The 24,307-nt window shown below is 39.1% G+C and overlaps 1 protein-coding gene across 1 annotated transcript in view; it reads left to right on the forward strand.

The window, feature by feature from the left end:
- CPNE3 (copine 3) overlaps positions 1-23,725 on the forward strand; it is a 53,807-nt gene extending 30,082 nt beyond the window's left edge. The window contains exons 8-16 of the mRNA XM_055431865.2: positions 2,960-3,058; positions 6,197-6,283; positions 6,968-7,027; positions 7,569-7,702; positions 12,822-12,876; positions 12,959-13,010; positions 16,509-16,642; positions 17,714-17,950; positions 20,565-23,725. Coding sequence (XP_055287840.1) covers positions 2,960-3,058; positions 6,197-6,283; positions 6,968-7,027; positions 7,569-7,702; positions 12,822-12,876; positions 12,959-13,010; positions 16,509-16,642; positions 17,714-17,950; positions 20,565-20,675 — 969 coding nt within the window. The 3' untranslated portion in view covers positions 20,676-23,725. The remainder of the gene's footprint in view (positions 1-2,959; positions 3,059-6,196; positions 6,284-6,967; positions 7,028-7,568; positions 7,703-12,821; positions 12,877-12,958; positions 13,011-16,508; positions 16,643-17,713; positions 17,951-20,564) is intronic.
- Positions 23,726-24,307: the final 582 nt, after the last annotated feature.

Raw genomic sequence — 24,307 nt, forward strand, 5'->3', positions numbered from 1 at the left:
GTGATTTTGGTAAAGGGGGAAATACATGCAATCAGGCACAGGTTTTTCCTAAAGGTTTCTTGTGAAGCCTCTGCTAGTCATGAGAAACCATTGTGACCATGAAGGATTTTAGTGCTTTTCTAGATATGCGGAGGTGCAAGAATCGGCTTCATAAAATCAGCTCCTGCGAATATTTAACTGTCTGAAGACCTGTCCTGCCAGTTTTTCCCTGAACACGAGTGCCTCACTTTTGCTCTCCACCCTGAATTCCTTCAGGGGCCATTAAAGGTCTGCAGCTGCAGTATCACTTGATTTAATCCCTGTAGCTGTGATGGCAAGCCCCCACGGAGAGAGTCAATCTGTAGTTGACACTTTTTACTGTTATATTAAATCTAGACCTTTTGCTTTTTACATTAAAAGTAATAAGTTAAGGCTTCATTAGATCTAAGAAGTAAGAAAGGCTAGGGAAAAAATGCCTAAACTCTGTTAGATTGTTTGTAATAATATATTAACAATGAAACTGTTTCTTAAACTTCTTTTTTTTGTGCAGTGTCATGCTCACAGGGCTATTTTATTATAGTAAGTAAACTGACTTTTTGAGCTTTCTGTGATGAATGTCTTCATTCTTAAAAGAGTCTCCACTTGTTTTCACTAAACGCCAGTTGGTTTGCCACCCCATCGCTGTCTTTCTTTCCTTAGTTCTGTATTTCTTTGCAGTCATCAGAAAGTCATCCGTCACTGATTCTGTTGGTATTTGGAAATTGCTTAGAGGTGTAGTAAAGAGTTGCAGAGCAGAGAATAGGGTCGGAATCATCGGTCATTTCTTTGCTGCCGTGTGAGCGTCCCAGTGTTATCATTCTAGCATGTATTGTGATTTTCATAAGATTGTGTGAATAAGGAAAATAACCGTGCATGTCTACACTGAGAATGCATTAGTGAATGTAGTGTTGTGTGCCGTGTGCCTTCTTTTGCATATATACATACGCACATGTGTATATATGTGTGCATTTCAGGGTCACAGAAGCTGTTGTTTAAAACAGCTAATAGTACTGGTTTTTGAATTCTTGAGAAGAGAAATTAAATGACATAAATCGTTACACCCTTTGCCTCAAACTGTGTCTGAACACATGTCAGCATAATAAACGTCACATTTTCGTTTAACATCTAACAGTTGTCTTTAATGGGGCAAGTGAACTTTTCTTACGTGTTTATTATAGTGAGTTATCAGGAATTACATTTTAAAAATGTTTTTGCATTCCCAGAAGTTGTGGACAGTCTGAACATGAACAATTTTAACTCTTTCATAAGTTTTGTTTAAATAAAATCTTGGCCTTATCAAAGCCTGATCTTGTCATCTTAGGTATAAATTAGAGTTTTCTGAATGTGAGTCTAAGATGTAAAATTCTGTTTTCTGTAATTAAAATAAACTCTTAAAAATTAAATTATTAAAATATTATTTTAACTTTAATTTTCGTTCCTCTAGAAAAATTGTTAATGTCATTAATTTTCTGTCAGATAAAGGACTTTTGGTTTAAAAATTGAGTATGAAAAAAATAAAATAAAAATTGAGTATCAGATATGTAGATCAAGAGTTAGTGACTGAAGTACTGGAAATAAAAACACTTACTGCTACTCAGAATTGCAATTCTAGACCTAATTTGTTTTCATTTATCAATCGTTTGATTTTTAGTCTTGAAAAATAATTAAAATATATGGAGTGAAAGAATTCCTGTTTTGATAAGCACTCAATTCACTTTTCATAGAACTGAGAAAAAAAATCACTTTGCTTGGCGAATATATATAAATCCTGAGTGTTTTAGCTTGATGATTGATATAACTTTGTAAAGGATTATAGCATAGGGTAAATGCAAATTGCTTTTCAATTATAGGCTTTTATCTTGAATCATAGGCTCTAGAAGTATTCAGAAGTTTCCTTGGCACGGATTTACTTTGTCGGTCACCATACAAGATATGTCATCTCCTAAGATTATTAAATTCTTCTGTCTACCTGACACCCTCAGTAGATACTGTGAGCAGTACACATAATGAATGTTTGCAGGAAGAAATGTTTGTAATTATAAAGCAGTATAAAAGCAAGTTATTTATGCTCACAGTGAACCCTTCTGCTTGCTAAGAGCTCACACCATGTTAATTTTCTCACTGCAATGAATATTCAGATATTCTTGTGAATATTTACTCTTTGATGGCATCTGCCAATGTGGTACAAACTACATGGAAATCAGATACTCTCAGCTCTCTTCCACATGTTTTAAGAAACTGAGCATTTAATGAACGCCATAGCTCAGACTAGAACTGACCTTGTCTTATATGGAAAGAGGATTGTTATGACCCAGAGCAGATACTTCCTCAGTGGATTAAATACTGTTTTCCTGGAATTTTCCTTTTCACTGTGGAAGTTGATCCTCAGAACGATGCAAATCCAACTTCATCGAATCTCACCCCTAAAAGAAGCCACGCCTTACCAGATTTCAGCTAATGAAATACATTTTCCATAATTATAAATCATCTAGAATTTAATTGTACAAAAGATTTTTAGCTGCCTAGGATACTGACTTCCTTTCTTCCTTCAGACAGGTAGTGGCTTTTAGCCGCTGTAAAATAGCAAGGTGAAAAGTGGATGAGAAAGAAGGTCTAATTCCATTTCGGTTTTATTAGAACTTGTAAAGGGCGTATACAAGAACTGGAAACTGCTCAACATGGAATTTCAACAGCGTTTGTGTTTCTCATGTGCCTGCAATCTGTCTTAGAATCCCATCCCAAGAATAGCCAGGGCTTGAAAGGGTTTCAGTATTATTCCTCCAGGAACTTGGTTCCTACTTCTCCGAGTAGGACTGTGTATTAAACATTTTCACTTATTTTAATTAAAAGTACACTTCTTGGTAAGTCCTATTTATTGCAACCAATTCTTTCAAACAAAATTATGTTGATTTTTATGTATTTTTACTATGCTTCCTTATAGGTAGAGTGTTATGATTATGACAATGATGGGTCGCATGATCTCATTGGAACATTTCAAACCACAATGACAAAACTGAAAGAAGCCTCCAGAAACTCACCTGTAAGTTGCACCTTTGTTATTTGCGTATACCTTATATTTGGCCCTGTATTTATTACTTCATTTTTTTCTCTTGAGATAGCAAATAGCTTTCCTTGCTTTTACTCTATGATATGTAATATTCTGAAATCTGTGGATTTTGTTTAAGTAGTCAGATGATTCAAAATTCTTACTTGCGGTGAGTTTGCATTTATGTTTAGAGGTTTGGTTTCCTTTCACTATGGACAAATATATGTGGTTTGATTGAAAAACCTTCGTTTTAAAGATCTTGGCATTTCATTGGCCACAATAATTAATATCTACATGAGACAAATACCAAGGCTTCAATTGTACATTTATTCGCCTTTTGAATACGTTAGAAATTAGCTTTTGCCTTCTGTCCCTCTCTGACGTGTCCTTGCCCAAAGGAAGGATAAAAGCATAGTTATACTACTTCAAGTTATATAGTATTAAGCTGCCATCTAATGGACTAATTTTGTTAGGATCATTTGTTTGCCTTAACTGCATTCAGTTTGTTAGTTAGCATCACCACATATTTCTAAGATTGCTTCTGAAACTTTCCTGTCTCTATGGAAAAGTGCCTAAAAACTATTCCAGAGTGTTTTTTATAAATAAAACTTATTAACTGCTTCCCTCTTACTTACCTCTCTAGTTTGAATGAAATAAGTTAATTCTCTTTTTAGCTTACCTAGAATAATCTGAAATGTTTATTACCTGCTTAATGACCTGAATAATGCTCTTGTACGTAGCATTTGCTTTTGAAAATCCAAACATGAAGTTTAAAAGGTAAGAGATTATGGTCAGATGGGAAGGTCTTTTTTACCAAATTATGTAAGTGAAGTGACCTAAAAGAAGATACTGAGTTTTAGATCAAAACTTAAATACTAAATGAATAAATAAAACTTAATCGCTTTTTGATTTACATAATTTGGAGAAATGAGTTTTGAGCTGGCATAGAGGGACTAGAATTCTCAGTAGGTCATACAGAGATCTCTAGTCCTATCTCTACTGGCTTCCCAGGTGGTTCAGTGGTAAAGAATCCGCCTGCCAATTGAGGAGATGTGGATTTGATCCCTGGCTCAGGAAGATCCCCTGGAGTAAGAAATGGCAACCCACTCCAGTACTCTTGCCTGGAGAATTCCATGGACACAGGAGCCTGGCGGGCTACAGTCCATGGGGTCGCAGAGTCAGATGTGACTGAGCACACACGCACACACAGTCCTGTCCTTCCCCCCGGTCACAAAGCCCAGGAACTTGTGCAGCAGAAGTACTTGTGTGAAGTAAGAAAGGCTTTTCCAGTCACACCTAATGGTTTAAATGCAAAGGTTGAATTGAGGTAAGAGTTTAAATTAAAACAACAGTAAAATTCAGCTGTAAATACTGCTGAAAGATATATATGTTTATTTTTAAGGGCAGAAATAATGGAAAATTGTGACAATCTGAACATTTCTATAAAGCAAGCTTCCTTAAAGAACTAAATATGAGGAGTGATGTGTATCGTTGTTTTGCTGGTTTCAGTTTGTTGTTATTTTGCAGAACCAGTAAATGACCTGCTTTTAGAAGAGAATGAACCAGAAACTGTGTAATGCTTTACAGAGCACGTAGGTGGTGGTCATTTCATCGCTAAGTCGTGTCTGACTCTTGCGACCCCATGAACCATAACTCGCCAGGCTCCTCTGTCCAGGGGATGTTCCAGGCAAGAATACTGGAGCAGGTTGCCATTCCCTTCTCCAGGGGATCTTCCTGACCCAGGAATCAAACCCGGGTCTCCTGCACTGCAGGCAGGTGATTTACCAACCGAACTATGAGGAAACCCTCTTCAGTCCCTAAAAGGGGACATGAATCCTATCTTGCAAGGTTGTTGGCAGAATTACATGAGATAATTGATGTAAAAAGAAAGCGGTTGGGAAGAGGCTGCCGTCTTAGCATGCGGGACTCTCCTAAATCCAGCTAACTTGGTCCTTCCCTCCCCCATGATAGTTGAGGCTTTTAATACTGTTGCAGTGACAAGGTTTCTCCACTCAGTCTTCAAAGGCAGGACTCTGTCTTATCAACTCTGTGTTCAGTACCTAGAATGGTGCTTGTTGGGTGGATACTATAAAAATGTGGATAAATGAAGTGAAGTCATGTAGCCTTTTACTAATAAGAATTCTGTTTAGGGCGTTTCTGCATCTCTAATATTCAATAATTAGTGTGTATGTTAATGACTGAAACTCTGGTAGGATCCTGAACCATCAAGAGATTTTTTTTTTAAACATCATTTTGTTTGGTATCATTGTTTCAAAGGCATTTTTAAATGTTTGATTCTTAGAAAATTAGTAATGCCTCTGGCTAAAGTATGTAAGTTGCTTTATATTGACCAGAAGAGGTGACTTATCCAGTATTCACTGAGTGCCTCTTCCTAGGCAAGACAGTGAGAATTTCAGGGTATAACTTGGAAATGACTGTACCCTAGCTATGAAAAAAATTAATGAAATGAAACAGCTGAGATTAATGCCAAGTATGTAAGTTTTATGTAGTTGTGGAAGCTTAATGAGAGAGATGGCGATCAGAGAAGACTAGAACAGGAGTTGATGCTATGGAGAAGGATGACTTGAGCCGAGCCTTCCGGAGGCATGGTGGGTCGGAGTTGGAAGGGAAGATGGTCTGTTTGTGGGAAGAAGACATTAGATCTGTTTCTATGCATATTCCCAGTGGAAAGGGATGATCTTTGCTGCGTAGTTTACCATAGAGTTGGGCTTCATATATTTCTGTTTTCTGATGGTTGTTTTTTTTCTTTTCTAAGCAGTGTGTTTTTGTACTTTGTGTGGGTGACAGCTAAAAATAATATTTTATTTCTTTTGTTATAAAGAAAAAAGATGATTACTTGGAGTGTTTATAAGGAAATGGTTTACAAAGGAAACATTTATACTTAGAAACTATTTTAAAAGGTACAAACTTTTAGCAGTGCTTTTAGGAAATGTGACTGATAAATGTTTCATATATATAATACAGTGTGCAATGGTTTCACAGTTGTATTTTGTGACAGACCTATATCCGTAGATGGTTTGATTCTAAGAGAAAAAGGTCATTCACTTAAATTTACATTGGCAATTCTAATATCACTAATAATATTGAACATTTTGTCGTTTTTTCCTACAGGTTGAATTTGAATGCATAAATGAAAAAAAGAGGCAAAAGAAGAAAAGCTACAAGAATTCAGGAGTTGTCAGCGTGAAGCAGTGTGAGGTCAGTTGCTCTTGACGGCTTGTAGTGTAATGAGATCGTATTTTGAGTTCTTCTATCAGTATGGTACATATAACACAAGCACTTTGAACAGTTGAAAATTCCGTGAGCATCTGGGCACCTTAAGAGAAGAAAATAGGAAATATTAGAGAAATCTTTCAAATAATTTTGCTTCCAAGGTTTGACAGCTCTCTAAAAAAGGACAGAGAATATTAAAATTTTTCATTATCTTAGGAAATAAAAGGCACCATTGGTGTTTTTCTGGTGCATCAGTGGAAATGACTTGACTCAGTGCATCAGTCCTGGTTATAATTTCAAGATGAGATGTTATGAGTGAAGGGGAAAAATCCAAGAGATTTCTTAAACGAGTGGGAGTTTTTGCTTTTGTTTTTGTTTTTAAACTTATTAAAGTCTCAACATATTAAACTCATTACTAGTTTCTTAAAACTAGTGTATTTCATCTTTGGCTATTGATATTCTAATCTTAACATTCTACAATTATCTTGAATCTTACAGATTCATGACATATAGGGGTAGGTTGCTTTAAATTCAAATGTAGGGGTGGGTTTTATGTGTTTATATCTTGTGCTGTTCAGTTTATAAGTGATTAAAAATGTATGCCAGAGACCTCTTTGCTTCTCTTATAAAAGAAGGAAAGTTTTAATTTTGTTTACTGTTTATTTTTAGATTACAGTGGAATGTACATTCCTTGACTATATCATGGGAGGCTGCCAGTTGAATTTTACTGTGAGTAACACACTGGATTTTTCACAGTAGACTGTAGCGTGTGACTTTTCCCTCTATTTTGCAGTGTTCTTTCTTTTACTGCCAAACTGACTTTGTGATGAAATGTACACAATCTGTTGAATGTGGTCTCTGCAGAGAGTTTGTCTAGGTTCATTCAGAAGATTTTGGCCTTGTCGATAATACCTTTTCCACCTGCAAAAAAGCACGTGTGTATAAATCAGTGATTATCCTGCAGTAATTTAATTAATCAAAAACATTAATCAAACGTGCCAAAAAGTCCACTATGTCTAAAGTCATAGATATAATAATCTCTGATTTAAGACGTCTAGAAAATTAGGAATAGCAGGTTGTTTCAGGCTGAGGCTGTAATTGTTTAATTGTCGTGAAAATACCTGTCGGCTCAGGGACTTGTTAGCAGATCAGAGTATCAGGCTCAGGGATGAGTGTTTCTGTGTCAACATTCAGCGTTTTGTGTTTCTGGACATCAAGCAAGGAGGTTCCTGCCCTCCCCTTAGTAAGGACCGCAATTGTTATTTGGCAGGTGGGAGTGGACTTCACTGGCTCCAATGGTGATCCGAGTTCTCCCAACTCCCTTCATTACGTCAGCCCCAGTGGTGTTAATGAGTATTTGACTGCAATCTGGTCTGTGGGACTGGTCATTCAAGACTACGATGCGTGAGTATGACCCCAGTACATGACTCCCCAGAAACGGCAGTGTCTGTGTCATCTGCTGGTTCTCTGATGTAGTTGGGATCACGGTGCTGGGGAGAAGTAACTTTCTCCTTAAAAGTTCTCTTGTCTTATCTTTTCTGTTTTTCCCTTTGTAAACAGTCAGTGTTTACCTTTGACCTCTAATCTCTGGCTGTGACTAGTTATATTATGTGTGGCATCCTTCTTTAACAGCTGACTGTTGGCAAGGCTTTTGTTTCTTTGGTCTGGTTTTCTTGGGGCTTACTTATTAGAGATAAGCTATTCTAAAGCTGAAGCTGCAATACTTTGGCCACCTCATGCGACGAGTTGACTCACTGGAAAAGACTCTGATGCTGGGAAAGGTTGGGGGCGGGAGGAGAAGGGGACGACGGAGAATGAGATGGCTGGATGGCATCACCGACTCTGTGGACATGAGTTTGAGTGAACTCCGGGAGTTGGTGATGGACAGGGAGGCCTGGTGTGCTGTGATTCATGGGGTCGCGGAGAGTCAGACACGACTGAGCGACTGATCTGATCTGATCTGATTTCTGTGGTTGAAGTCCAGAAGACACATTTTGTAAACACTCATAGACACTAATTTTTAATATGTCTATTTTCTTGGCAGTTGTTGTCAAATTAGTTTCTTAATGGTGATTTTCAACAAGTGCTACAGGATAACTTGATATAATTGCTGTGAAATATTTTGAATCGATTCTCAATGGATAGATTTTGAATAGATTAAAATAGATCCTTCTGAAGGTGTACTAAACAATAGAAAAAAATCCATATTATTAATTTTTTGTTCTGTATCTGTTAGGGTACAGTATACATTTTCACTTGTTTTTGTCTATCATTTTATGATAAAAGTCCATACATATTGATGGAGTTTTTCATTAATCTGTTATGCCATTTAGATGCAATTCTTAGACAAACAAATCTAAGGCAAGGGTAGCAGTTCCAATACCAGCCTAATAGAATTTAAGGCAAAACTCATTAAATGCAATTTAAAAATTATTTTATAGACACTTTGTTATATAATCCAAAATGAAAATATAAGCACGGATATGGTCAGTAATAGAGTATCAATGTATTTCAATTGAAAACAGCTAGAAATATGATAAAAATTTCAAAGAAGCACAGTTGTAATGGGACTTAGATTAAAAAAAGTAGTAAATTTACAAGGTTACTTTTTCAGACTGCTTCCTGGAAGTTAAAACAAAAAGTTAACTAAAAAAAGTTTACTACATAAAAATTTTAAAAAATGCTTAAGTAGTTCTTAGATCGAAGAGAAAATCGAAGTGTAATAGCAGACTGTCTAGAAATAAAGGGTAATGAGAAGACTATACATGGTCTCCAGCAACTTAGTTCCCCAGTCCCCGGCAGTGAAAGCATCAAGTCCTGACCACTGGGCCACTAGGGAACTCCCTTTTTTTTTAATCACCTCCAGGGACTTGAACCTAGGCCCTCCAATTAAAAGTCTGATACTCTACCAACCGAGGTACCCAGGCATACCCAGGCATCTTTATAAAGGAAGATGTCTGACACTTTTATTTTTAAAAATGAATTGAATATAAACGGACTAGCTTTTCAACAAAATAAAATTCAAGGATAGAAAAATATCAGATCAGTAATGGTGGGAGATTCCATGTACGTGTTAGCTATTGTACGTCAGGGAAAATTTTAAATCCTTTCTATATGATGCTCATCTAATCCTCATGCTTGGTTGTGAGGTAGGTGGAATCATCATCTTCGTGTTACGGATGAGAAGTCTGAGGCAGGAAGGCTAAAGTCTCGTGTTCAGGGTCCCTCAGCTGTAACGGCAGACCCAGAACCGCACCCAGGTTGTCTGGCTCCGGAGGCTTGTCCTCACCACTCTGCTGTGCTCTGCTTCCTCCAAAAACACAGAGTGATGACTTACACACACCAAGTTAATAAATTAAATGAAGAGATGATTCTTTGCAAGTTCAACAAAATTTAGGAAAACCTTTGGTGACACCGATCCCCAAGAAAAAGAGAAAACGCATAGAATATTACTAATGAAACAGAGATCATAAGCATAAATTCAGAAAAAAACCGTTAAACATTGTATGTTAACATTTGGTAAAATGTTATACTATTTCGGTGAAAAAATCTAGGTTGAAGGATGAGTCTTTTAGAAAGCTACAAATTACCAAACTTGGCTCAAAGAGGCAGAGAGCCTCGTCAGACCAGGAACTGGTCTAAGAGCTCTTCCCACAAAGGCACCAGCCAAGACAGCTTCATACATAAATGAGGAATGAATTCAAACCTGAGAGAATCAAGTGAAAAATGTTAGAAAGTAGTGATAGTTCAAAAGGTGGTTACATACAACATAAAATAAAAAATCAGCCATTTTTCATGAACCAGCAAAAAACAATTGAAGAAACTGTAGTGAATAAAAGATCACTGTTCATAATGCAATAAAAAATGAGAATAAATTTAGTCAAAGGTCTAGGATATTTAGTGAGAGAAAACTACAAAATTATACCCAGGGACAAAGAAGGAAAGATATGTCACGATTCTAGACAGGCAGATGTCACAATGGTGAAAATATAACATTTCTCTCTGGATTAGTCAGTTTTGATCAGAATTCCAATGGAACCTTGAGAAAATGATTCTTATAATTTTCTAGAGGGTAAAATGAATCATAATAGCCAAGTTTTTCAGGGGGAAAAAAAAGGGAAATTTGTGCTTGCAGATATTAAAACTTGATATGTATACATATATGACTTATTTCCCTAGTGGTTCAAACGGTAAAGAATCTGCCCACAATGTGGGAGACCCAGGTTCAATCCCTGAGTCAGGAAGATCCCCTGGAGAAGGGAATGATAACCCACTCCATGGCTATTCACTCTAGTATTCTTGCCTGGAGAATCCCATGGACAGAGGAGCCTGGTGGAGTACAGTCCATGGGGTTGCAAAGAGTCGGACACGACTGAGCAACTAAGCAGAGCACAGCAGCATTATATATGTTTCATATGTACAGTATTAAGTATATATTAAGAGTATGGAACTACTACATGACCAGTAGAAACACTCAATCTTGAAATAGACCCAAGAATGTCTGTGAATTTAAGTATATGATAGAGATGGCATTTTGAGGGAAAAGGGTTGTAACAACTGTCAAACTGCACACGGACTACATTTGAAGCCCTGGCTCGTGCTTGTATATGTTAGGATACTTCTGTACAGACTATGGACAGAACTGCTGAAATAGATACCCTAGCACACCGTGATTTTGACAAAATAGAGATTTGTGTCTCGTTCCTGTTGCACATCTGGAGATAAGCAGTTCAGGGCCGAGAGGGCCGTGCTGCCACTCAGAGCATCCACCCTGGGTCCGAGTTCGCATCGTGTCCAGCCAGCGGGAGGAAAGCAAAGGGACTGAGGATGCATGTGCTTCCCCCGAGGGTGTGATTCAGAAGTGGCTGCAAACCCTTCTACTCACACATCCGGCCAGAACCTCGCCCCCTGACCACTACCAGCCCGGAGAGGCTGGGGTTTAACGAATGTGGTCGCCAGGGGCCCAGGGGATACAGGACTAAAGGGGGAGAGATGGATGCTGGTGGATCCATGTGAGCAGTTTCTGCTTCACAGGCCACTCCCAGTGAATTACACGTTTAATATCAAGATCAAGGCTTGGATGTTCTAAGAGAACATATATGTGAATTGTCTTTAATCTTGCAGTGAGGACAGCCTTTAAGCAAGACAGAGAAAGCAACAATCATAAAAGAAGTTTTGGATGTTCACAGTCATTAATGTTAGTAACTAGAAAAGGGAAGCTCTTTTAAAGTTAAAGGCAGACTATCAACTGGGAAAAATATTGTGACGTCTATGACACAGGTTCTATCCTCAGTGCAAAAAGAACCATTGAGAATTAATATAAAAAAGAATACCACTAGTAGAAATGTTAGTATCATCATTCAGTTCAGTTCAGTCACTTAGTTGTGTCCGACTCTTTGTGACCCCATGAATCACAGCACGCCAGGCCTCCCTGTCCATCACCAACTCCTGGAGTTCACTCAAACTCATGTCCATCGAGTCGGTGATGGACATGAGTCCATCGAGTCGGTGCTGGACATGAGTCCATCCAGCCATTTCATTCTCTGTCAGCCCTGTCTCCTCCCACCCCCAATCCCTCCCAGCATCAGACTCTTTTCCAGTGAGTCGACTCGTCGCATGAGGTGGCCAAAGTATTGGAGTTTCAGCTTTAGCATCAGTCCTTCCAATGAACACCCAGGATTGATCTCCTTTAGAATGGACTGGTTGGATATCATCATTACAGGGTTCTATAATGGCAGGCCTTTGGTGTCTGTCCGTTGGGGGAGAACCTCCATACAGTGGAACACTTGGCAGCCACTCTCATGATGTTGAATATTCTGTCCAAATTATCTCTAAGCCCTTGGGCCAAATGTTCATACATTTTGCTGCAGAAATGGAGAGTTTTATGATGTGTGGCATTTGTACCATATTTCTGTGGCCAAACGTGTGATATCTTATTCATACTAAGTGGTATAAATAAAGGCTATAAATAACCTCTTGTCGAGGTCACATTTTGCTGCCAAATGAGTATTTTTTATAGACAAATGAAAAACTTGTGCTTTTTAAAGCTTTATTAATTTATTTGCATATTTATTTAGTGAAATGATAAATGGTATATAAGTAGGAGTGTGTTAAGTGTTAGTTGCTCAGTTGTGTCCGACTCTTTGCCACCCCATGGACGGTAGCCTGCCAGGCTCCTCTGTCCATGGAATTTTCCAGGCAAGAGTACTGGAGTGGGTTGCCATTTCCTCCTCTAGAGGATCTTCCCGACCCAGATGGAACCCAGGTCTCCTGCATTGCAGGCAGATTCTTTACTGTCTGAGTCATAAAGTCCATATTAATAAATACATATAGAGACTTTAAATTCCTTCAATGCACAGAAAAATATTTAGGATGAGAGTTTCCAAATATTTACATTAATTCTAGTCTTTGTTTTATTTTTATATTTTTCTAAGATTTTGAATGTTTTAAAAGTAAGCTCATATTGTTTTATTATGAGTAAATATAAAAATGACCTTTTGCTTTTTTCAAATTTTCTTTTTAGTGATAAGATGTTTCCAGCTTTTGGCTTTGGAGCCCAGGTCCCACCTCAGTGGCAGGTAGGAAGAACTCTCATTGTGAAGGTTTGCCTCCTAGCAAAGCAAAACAAGCCTCATCAGTCCCTCTTTCATCTTTTGACAGGTTTCTCATGAATTTCCAATAAACTTTAATCCATCCAATCCCTACTGTAATGGTAAGTTAAAAATCAACATGAATTTTTAAACTGAAAGCCTTGCTAAGTCTTTGTCAGTTGTTTTTTTCCTCTATGATTGAAAGCTACTTAGATTTCCTTTCTAGGTTTCTCTTTGTGACATATTGAATTTCCTATCACGTAAAGTAGAATTTTGCACCAAGTTGGTGGTTAGTGTGGTAAGAAGGCAAATCACTATGATAATGATGAAGACTGCAGGCTAAATTCTTCCACCTTAAGAGGTCTAACAGAATGAAAGATTTCTCAGTCTTGATGGTAGGTCAATAAGAGTAATCATTTTATATTCACATATAAGTTGATCTAAAAATAAACCTTCAATAAAAATGAGTCATTTAATATGCAGGTGTTTTTCTCAGATTAACAGTTAACTTTCTATGAAGAAAGTGTCCAGCATCTAATTACTTGATACACAGGTTCTGTAAAGAGGTGGAGGTAGGCTAAAGAAACACAGAATTAAGCTCCAGGAGTAGCTTTCCTTTGTGTAGAAAACAGGCACAAATGATGCTGTCATTCCACTTTTCTGTGTATCCCGCAAATATCCCAGTGCCTCTTCCTTTTTACCATATTGCTGCTGCTGCTATGTCACTTCAGTCGTGTCCAACTCTGTGTGACCCCATAGATGGCAGCCAACCAGGCTCCTCCGTCCCTGGGATTCTCCAGGCAAGAACACTGGAGTGGGTTGCCATTTCTTTCTCCATTTTACCATATTGAGCAATGCCAAATCTCCCACAAAATTAATATAAAACTGAACAGTTTGGAGGCGGGAAAGAGGTAGGGGCAGAGACATAAAATTCTAGACCCTAAGCTAATTTTCTACAAAAGGTCCTTTTAACAGTTGCAAAATATATAGATTTCGAATAGAAGAGGATGTCCTTCCCTCCTCTTCTTAAATGATATTCATAAAGTAGAAGAGCATGAATATTTTGTTGGGAGTAGTTTGCATTAGGATTTTCTCCTTTTTTGCAAAACTCTTTCCTCATCCTAATTCAGTGTTCCTTTATCCAAGTTCAGCGGCTATGGTTGTGACCGTTTATATACCTAGCCATACGAAACTGGGAATATTTTTCTTTTTTTTTGGATTTGGCAATGATTTATTGGATATGATACCAAAAGCACAGGCAACAAAAGAAAAAATAGATACATTCAGTTCAGTTCAGTTCAGTCGCTCAGTCGTGTCCGACTCTTTGCGACCCCATGAATCACAGCACACCAGGCCTCCCTGTCCATCACCAACTCCCAGAGTTCACTCAAACTCATGTCCATCGAGTTGGTGATGCCATTCTGTAAATCACTGTAAAAAGAGTGAAAAGTCAGCCCATAGAATGGGCATGGGCACTTCATACTCACAATAAATAGCCATTCTTTTTTTTTTTTCCAGTAATTTTTTTCTTTTCAAAAAATGTGCTTCATGCTTATGATGAAATTGGAACAGTTTTTAGAATTTGTTTTAATTAGATTTTATATTTTGCAAGTAAATATGGATGACAGATCATGGGATGATTTGTTTCAGAAGTTCATTCACTCTGTGAGTAATAAGAGCCCGTCTTGGGCTGCCACCAAGTGCAGTTTTTCTGCTTTCGGTTTAGTCTGGACAAAAGAAAGGATCATTTTGGTTTCAGACAGGAAGTGTCACACTGAAAACAATACAGCTTTATTTTAAGACAAGGAAGTTTAATCCCCTTCTCTTAATTAGTCATTGAACTTAGTTGCCCATAAAAAAACATGTCTCAGTTCTTTCTTTAATGCAGTGGAAAGATACTAGCATAATTCAGTTTTAGTTGAGGAATTGAAGGCTGTTGATATTTATGAAAACATTTAATAGCTTTGTGTACCTTCAGATTGAAAAGCAGATTAGATGATAGAAATGGAAGAAAATATTACTGTTGCTTTGGTTATGGGTTCAATTTTTCTATAGCATATATCATTACAGAAAAATCCTGCTGCTGGCATATTTTAATATTTTTGTTACTACTAGACTGACTAACCACTAGTTACAGCCTCACCTAATGCCTCTAAAATCATCTCTGTGTATGAATTAGTTACATTCTCAAAGGTGGTTCATAAGACCACTTATTCTTAAATTGAAAGTGCCTATGGAGTTTATTGGCACTCAAATTCTAAGTGGAGAGAGTTGATCTTGTTAAGCTTTTAAACCAAATATGTTGCTCCTCCTTATTAATCTATGTTCTATGGGACATTTTAAAAGCAGGACACCTGTTTTGGTTGACATTAGAAAGTCTTTTAAGATTTTCTTGATACTCTCAGCGAAGTATTATGGGGGAATTTCTATAGGCTTTCTCGTCTCTTCCCTACATCCCAGACACTCTGTTGTGTATTAAGGGCAGATTCATCAGCAGTGCCTTAATCTGGAATGCTGTTCAGCTTTTGATAGGCTGTGCTGCGGTAATCAACAGTCTCTGAGTCTCAGTAATTTGTAATGACAATGATTTATGTCTCGCTCACTTGACAAATCACTCGACTCTTGGCTAGACCGCTGCACTCCCCTGTTCCTTCTCATTCTGGGTCTCGGGCAGTCTGGAATACGCTGTTCCCATAGCAGGGGGGAAAAGCAAGAGAGCTGGCAAAACCCAGCAGTGATTCTTGAAACATCTGCTTAGACTTGGCTGTCGCGTCCGTTCCCTTGCACTGGGTGGAGCTATGCCGCAGGCCTAAGCTGCATTCCACAAACACACCCTTGAGTGTTTCTGCAGCAAAATGCGGTCAACAACCTGGAAGGGAGACTTGCAGTTAGTGCAGTCTCCTATACCATGCTTAGTCTATAAGTTACCGAATAAGCCCTTGGCTAGAATTGACATTAAGTTTTTAGCTGTCTGACATTTTAGTAGAAGCTTTGGTCATATATGCAAATGTTTTCCATTTCTATCAGTTACTTTTTCTTACCTTGTCATCAATTGTATGTTGCAACATATTTTGCGTGGTTTTTTTTCCATCAGAGTCTCATTCTCAAAACATATCAAAATTAAACAGTATAACAACCCTACTGAAGACTAATGAATAATTGGGCTGAGGTGAAAGCAAATGCCTTCTACTGGGGGAGAGTAAAGTTTATAGGTTTTCTTTGTGTGTGTGATGGAGCATCGCTGTGGAGCTTTGTAATAGATACCTCAGTTCAGTTCAGTTCAGTCGCTCACAGCACGCCAGGCCTCCCTGTCCATCACCAACTCCCGGAGTTCACTCAAACTCATGTCCACAGAGTCGGTGATGCCATCCATCCATCTCATTCTCTGTCGTCCCCTTCTCCTCCCGCCCCCAATCCCTCCCAGCATCAGAGTCTTTTCCAGTGAGTCAACTCGTCGCATGAGGTGGCCAAAGTATTGGAGTTTCAGCTTTAGAATATGGAACTTTTGACTTTTTAAAGCACTGTATGTTATTATATAAATTAAGCCAGCCACTATGGTGAATAGTAGACAATTAAATTGTGCTTGAGAATTTTTAATCCTGCTTTTTTTTTTTATCTAGGAGTCCAAGGCATTATAGAGGCATATCGGGCCTGCCTTCCTCAGATAAGACTCTATGGACCGACTAATTTTTCTCCAATCATAAATCATGTGGCCAGGTTTGCTGCTGCAGCCACACAGCAACGGACAGCTTCTGTGAGTGCCCTATTGCCAGGGAGCAGGGAGAGTGTAGACTGGTATTTGCTCCCAGTGCCATTTTCCTGTTTATTTGGTCTGTCGAGATGCAGACACGGGGAATGAAGTAGTGATGTGTCCTCCTTGGTTTGGGAGTTAGTTCAGTTCAGTCGCTCAGTCGTGTCCGACTCTCCGCGACCCCATGGTTTGGGAGTAACATCTGTTAAATCAGTGATCATTAAAAACAAGAGAACAGCCAAACAACCTTTATACTTAATGAGTTTGTTCTCTATCTTTTGAAATAATTTTCCTGGGTAGGTTCTGAAAAAAAATTATTTTTGAGTAGATTTAGCAAGTTAAGGCTTGAGGGGACTTAGCCCTTCAGTTGCTGTTGCAAAATGACTGCTCGACCCTGGAGAACGAGCCTCACTCATTCAACTTCAGTATCTTCAGAGATAAGGCAGGGATGACTGCCTCATACAGTTATTGCAAGAAGTGTGAGGAGGCAAACCATAAACACTCAGCACATGATAGCTACTATTATAATTCTTTTTCCAGATGTAAATGACCCAAAAGATGGAGTCGCAACTTTATGTCACATTTTATCACTCTCTAAAACGATTTAGCAGAGATGACAGGGTTGAGAGAAAGATTCCCCTCTGCCCCTTCCTGAACCATATCCATTTATTCAAAAGCGTATTTTAGCTTGATAAACAATTCTACTTCCATATTTGATCTTTTAAGAATGTAGCTGTTGCCAGTTGCTCCCTTGACAGGTACTTTGACATATCCAATCCTTCAGTTCAATCAAAATGTTCTGTGCTAACTGAACGTTTCATCTTGCTTCTGTGTATTTTTGTCCACCTTCTTCTGTGGTCTGTCGCACTTTTAATTAACCTACAGTTTTCGTGTCGGTTAATTTCCTTGTCATCAGAGGATCTTGGAAGATTTCATATAGATGGTATCCTGGGTAGAGACTGACAAGGAAAATGAGGGACGAAATGACTCATCCCGCGGGAGATGTCATTAACCGTTGCTTTTTTCTCGGGGAGCTCAGCTCGCTCAGCGGACATCACTGTCTCTTCTTGGCAGCAATATTTTGTGCTGTTGATCATTACTGATGGCGTGATCACAGACCTCGATGAGACCAGACAGGCTATTGTTAACGCTGCCAAGCTGCCTATGTCCATCATCATCGTCGGCGTTGGAGGCGCGGACTTCGGCGCCATGGAGTTCCTAGACGGTGACGGCGGAAGCCTCCGCTCCCCGACGGGCGAAGTCGCCGTCAGGGATATTGTCCAGTTTGTGCCTTTCAGGCAGTTCCAGAACGTGAGTACCACGCCTCCCTGCCCCTCAGGCGCTCCAAGGCGTTTGAGCAGAGACCTCTGCCTGTCCATAGCCGGGCAGTCAAGAGTAGATGTCTGGAGTTGCCATGCATATATGCTGAGTTGTGTCCCACTCTTGGCAACTCCACGGTCTGCAGCTCACCAGGCTCTTCTGTCCATGAGATTCTTCAGGCAAGAAGCCTGGAGTGGGTTGCCTTTTCTTCCTTAAGGGGATCTTCCTGACCCAGGGATCAAACCCAGGTCTCTTGCAGATTCTTCAACACTGAGCTAGTAGAGTGTGTGAATTTTCCATTTGAAGAACCTTGATTAGATTTGGCTGTTTTTTTTTTTCAGGTTTTACTCTTGTGTGCCTGTTATAGTCCTTGTGATAAATTACTTAAAACGATGTTGTTGTGACTCCTGTTTTAAAATATATTTTATCTTTACAAATGTAACAAGAGAAAAACTATGTAAGTATATGATGAATTTACCAAACTGGAAGTTGATTTGATGGAAAACCTCTGAGGAGACTGTTTTACCCAGATGACTCTAATGGTAACATCTTGTAAAACTGTGGTCCAGAATCATAACCAGGATATTGACATCGATACAATCAAGGTCCATCATGGCAGGCTTCCTCATGTAGCCCTTTTACAATCACACCACTTCCCGGCCACCTTCACTCCCTCCTTAACCCCGGGCAACCACCAGTCTGGCTTCATTTCTATGTTTTTGCCATTTCAAGAATGTTGTATAAATGAAATCACATAGTATATAACCTCGACATTGACTTTTTTCCACTCAGCTTAATTCTCTTAAGAGTCTTCCCACTTGTTGAATATATTCCTTTTTTATTGCTGAGTAGTGTTCCGTGGCGGAGAAGGCAATGGCAAGCCACTCCAGTACTGTTGCCTAGAAAATCCCATGGATGGAGGAGCCTGGTAGGCTGCAGTCTGTGGGGTCGCTAGGGGTCAGACACAACTGAGCGACTTCACTTTCACTGTTCACTTTCACACATTGGAGAAGGAAATGGCAACCCACTCCAGTGTTCTTGCCTGGAGAATCCCAGGGATGGGGGAGCCTGGTGGGCTTCCGTCTGTGGGGTCACACAGAGTCGAACATAACTGAAGTGACTTAGCAGCAGCAGCAGCAGCAGCAGTGTTCCGTGGTATGGGTATACCAGTTTAACCATTCACCCTTTAAAGGACATCTTCAATTGTTTCCAGTTCTCATCTGTCATACACAAAGGTGCTATAAACATTCATGTACAGGTTGTTGTGTGCACGTAAGCTTTTATTTTTCTGGGGTAAATACCTGTAAGTGCAGTTGCTGAGTTGTATGGTTGTTGCTTGTTAGTCATTAAAGAAACTTCTGAACTTTTCTGGCATAATAATGTCCTTTTACACTCCCACCAGCCAGTGCGTGCGTGGGAGTAGGTGGAGGGGAATAAGGAGGGTGTGTGTGCAGAAGGTGGCAGTGTTAGGGATCTTTGTGATAATGAAACTGTTCTGTATCTTGATTGTGATGGTGGTTATTCAGATAGACCCCGATGATAAAATGACATATAACTGTGTACACACAGATTGGTGAAATCTCAATATGACAAAAATGTCATATAATGTACATCATGTCATTTGCATAATTATGTAAAATTATGTCATAGCTCTACATTCCCGCCAGCCAGTGTATGAGTGGGAGTGGGTGGAGGGAATGAGCTGGGTGTGTATTTAAAAAGGTGGCAGTGTTAGGGGTCTCTGTGATAGTGAAACTGTCTGTATCTTGATGGGGATTATACACATGTGCTGCTCCTGCTAAGTCGCTTCAGTCATGTCCGACTCTGTGCGTCCTCATAGACAGCAGCCCACCAGGCTTCCCCCCCGACCAGGAATTCTCCAGACAAGAACACTGGAGTGTGTTGCCATTTCCTTCTCTGATGCATTAAAGTGAAAAGTGAAAGTGAAGTCGCTCAGCCGTGTCCGACTCTTAGCGACCCCATGGACTGCAGCCTACCAGGCTCCTCCATCCATGGGATTTTCCAGGCAAGAGTACTGGAGTAGGGTACCGTTGCCTTCTCCCTATACAGACATACCCCCATGATAAGATTACACATAACTGTATACACACGGGCACATACACACACAAATGGGTACATGTAAAACTGGTGAAATCTGAATAAGCTCTGAAAACCATACCAATGTTGGCTTCCTAGTTTTGTTATTGTACTATGGTTATATAAGATGCTACCTTTGGAGAAAACTGGGTAATGGGTACATGGGACCACTCTGCGCTATTTGTAATTATCTCAAAATAAAAAGTTAAAAAAATTAATACCCAGAGAATGAAAGACCCACATTTAAAAGTTGGAAAGCTAAAGAACCGACATCATTAAATGCCAAAATGCAGGCACCAAAAAAGACCTTGTTAAATGTGAGCATACTAAAGCATTCCCGGGTAACGTTGGTTTGTTGCGTTTCGTGGACTATTCTCGAGACAAAATACACGCCTAGAAATTGCAAACTGCCTTTTCCTGGTGGGTGAGGAATTCCTAGTCTTTTATCAAAATCCCAGTTAAAAACTTGGTTGCTAATAAAATTGCTTTGATTTTATCTGTTCACAAGGCTCCAAAAGAAGCACTTGCTCAGAGCGTCTTGGCGGAGGTCCCCCAGCAGGTGGTGGGCTACTTCAACACATACAAACTCCTTCCTCCCAAGAACCCGGCTATGAAATGAGAGGTGCTCTGGTCGTCCAAGCAGAATTCTTTTGCGCTGTGTGGAGCAACAGATTTCTCTCCATCCCAAATAGTGAATCTGTCATTTTACACCCTTCTCACAAACCCTACCATTTACAATGCAAATCTAGTCCTCTATGGAGTATGTCTATTTATAGCATTCTTTTTATACTTTATTTGGAGGAAAGTGCTAACTTAGTCTTTGCGCAATCAACTCCGTGATTGCCAGTGATTTACAGTAATTGCGGTGAGGCTATTTGGATTAGAAACCGGTGTGAGAAAAGTAAACGTTCTTGTGGTTGTTTACTTTCATATGATGAAAATGCTGTTTTTGAATGTTTGTCAATAGAAAGAATGGGAAATTGTTGGAATGATGCAATTTACAGGTTGCTCTGCTTTGCTCTAGGTGATATATGTCTTATAAGCCGGTGTCCACACCAGATGACCAGAGTTTCTTAAATTAGATGATACTGAATTGGTATCTAGAACTATATTTTATGCTTTTCCGTGCGATAAAACTACCTTCACTTGTGCGTGAGTTTTGCTGCAACTTAGACATGCACAGTTCAAAATAGAATGCATCCTCATAAGACTTCATGAAAAGTCCCAAATTAGAAAGGAAGGCACATACATATTCAGTTCTTAAAACTGTAAAATCAACAAGTGAAAGGAACTTCCTGTAAGCCATTTTATTTGCCTTCCTAGATCTTTCATTTTTACTATTTACTGTAAACATGGTCAGATTTGACCTTTTCATTGATTGTATGGGACACTCGGGATTCTGTATATGCATTAATGATAGCTTATCCTAGACTCAGCATTATTAGATGATTTCAACTGGAGTTTGTTAAAATGGATTGGACTGGGTTTGTCCAGGAAAGCTATAAGGACCAAACATATAAGGGGAAATTCAGAATTCCACTTTCTGTTAGTTAATGAAAGACTTTACTTATTAAAAAAGGCAAGCTTTATATTTTCCTTGCAAAGGTCACATACATTGATTTCTACATTTATATAGATTCATTTAGATATTTTTTCCTTTTTTTGTTAAAGTGATATTTTTACTCTGATTTTTTAAAACTCATGATAATGGTTATTAATCAAAATCCTATTTTACATTTTAATAACATGCTGCTTCCTAAGCCCAGAATGTATGGTATTAAGCAAAAACCTATTATAACTTAAAAATCCAACTGCTGCATAGGATAGAGTGGACTTTCCATGCTGTTTTTTTTTTTTTTTTTTAGTATATATATATTTTTCCTGATGTTTACACTTTAGAATATAATATTTAGCAAACGTTACCTTTTCAGAATAGATTACGGTTTTACTGAGGACCTGTGTGCCAGGTACTATGCTGGCCGGTCATTTTGAACATCTGGATATTGAGGTGAGGATTGCATGTCGGTCACGGATCCATAAGTGGATGCACTCTGTGCTGTGCTGACGTGCCTTCCAGTCTTACTAAAATGCGCCACCGCGGGTGTCTTTCGTCCCCCGAAATGTTTCAAGGAAACGCGCACTCAGCCATGAATAGCTTTCGGCTTCTCAGAAGCCGCTCATTGCCCAGGTCAGGCTGAGAGGGTGTCTGCTGGCCACCGTGGGTGCCCGCCCCAGGCAAGCCATTAACACTTTCCCATTCAGCTAGCTGGCCTCTGGATGTGCGTTGTTAACCTGAAGGTACCTATTAACTAGTTGTCTGTTACCCTATAGTGTGACTCATCAGATGACAAGCCATCTTGACGTCAGTCAGGAGAGGGATAAACTGCTGACTCTCCCAGGAGTCTGCGGCCTTTGTGGTCTGAGATGCCCTGCTTTCGGTTCTCTTTGTGTGCTGGGGAACAGCGTGTATATTTTACTTTTTCAGAATTTTCTTTTTTATGTGGCCTTTAAAAGAAACGATTTGCATGTGATCTCAGTGTATTGTAAGACAGAAGTAGAGGTTCTCATATGAAGCTGGGGCAGGGTCCAGGGATCACTGGGCCCCTTCCTCAGTCTCCTGAACCCGATCCTGGTGGCACTGGGGTCACCTGCACAGGGCACCTGGGGACCGCTGGTCATAAGCATTCATTGCTTCATCAGCCAAATCTCAGTATTCTGTCACCACTGTCATTGATTTGGTCTTCATAATTTTACATTCTGATTTTAACCACAATTGTTCCCTTTTGAAAATTAATTTTATATTATGCATTCTTGATTTGTTTCATCAGTAAGTGCTATTATTCGTAAGACCTGTGATTCCAGTAGATTAGGGGAATTGATACCTTTTTGCAGTTTTGAATAAAAGCATTTATAATTTCTAAATTATCATTTATAAAATTCTTATAGCTTCAACAGTTTGCGTCATCACAGGCTGATTTAGTGTTGTTTTATATTAAAATAGTCCTTTTCCTTTGCTACCATTCATTCAAGTGCCATTAGTCCTTAAAATTCATTTGAAGAAAAAATAGCCAAGTTGACTTTCATACCTCATACAAACAGATATATTACAAACATATACGAGGGTGACAGTGCCTTGGATGGATGTAATATTTCTCACATCTACCTGTACTGAGACAATAGCAGTTAGCATGGTCATGTCACCTTGTGCTTGAAATTGAAAATTTTAAGATCAGAAAAATTTAAAGTCAGATCAGGGATTTACAGCTGTCTACTTTGGTAGTGCCTTAGACAGCCTTTCCAGAGTAAATTCAGGGCCCCCTTGTTGCCTCTGCCTTATTTAACATACTTTGCCTTATTAATTGTGTAAATTTTCTGGAAAATCATCTTCAATAAAATTTCTTCTAGTCTCTTTATATGTGTGGTTGGTAGTCATAGAAGTGACACATATGGTAAACCAGAAGTTTGGTTGAGATTTCGAGAGACTATTTTGTGGTTTTATGTCATATTTGATAATTAGTAAGTTACTAATAATAGAATTGATGTTAAGTATATCTTTCATTTGGATAAAGTCATTTCTTGATGTGTTGCAATAGTACCTTGTTTTTATTTCTGTTCTTTCTTCAAATGATATTGGTCGAAAAGTTAGAAATAAACTTAGTGCTTTAATCAGCCTGTATTCCGTGTTTTTCTGAATTAAAGTTTGTGGGGTTTATTCTTTTATGGGATGTAATCACTTAAAGATATTGAATGTATTCAAGGTATTTTTCAGGGTACAGTAAGGGAAAGGTTCTCAGCTCAACTAGAGTGCTCACATGAGAATCCTGGCACTCATATTTTATTGGTTGTGTTAGGCAGGACAGTATATTCACCTTTTTTTTTTAAGTTGCTTCTATCATGTTGCAGTGATTGGGCAAGGCCTTGGGGGAACAGTGGTGACCTCGGTAGCCAAAGTTGCCACCTTCATGGAAATCATGACTGGAAGAGAGAGAAAAGATTGAGTGAGTAATTGTAGAGGCATGAGGTCAGTGCGATGGAACACTGTCGGGGGAGACCCTACCCATCCATCAAGGATCACTTTTTCCAGGATGTGCCATTCAAGGTGAGACCTGAATCTTCACTGGATGACGAATGTTCAAAGCATTTATGACGGTGTCGTATCAACCACAACTATGGAGTGGAATGTTTGGGGAATGGGAAGAATTTAAGTTTGCGGGAATACACGGTGCGGGAGGGAGAGCGTGAGAGGAGACG

This window comes from Moschus berezovskii, chromosome 16 (assembly GCF_049115385.1).
Source record: "Moschus berezovskii isolate FMDL1 chromosome 16, NW_MosBer_1.0, whole genome shotgun sequence".
NCBI classification, from domain to species: domain Eukaryota; kingdom Metazoa; phylum Chordata; class Mammalia; order Artiodactyla; family Moschidae; genus Moschus; species Moschus berezovskii.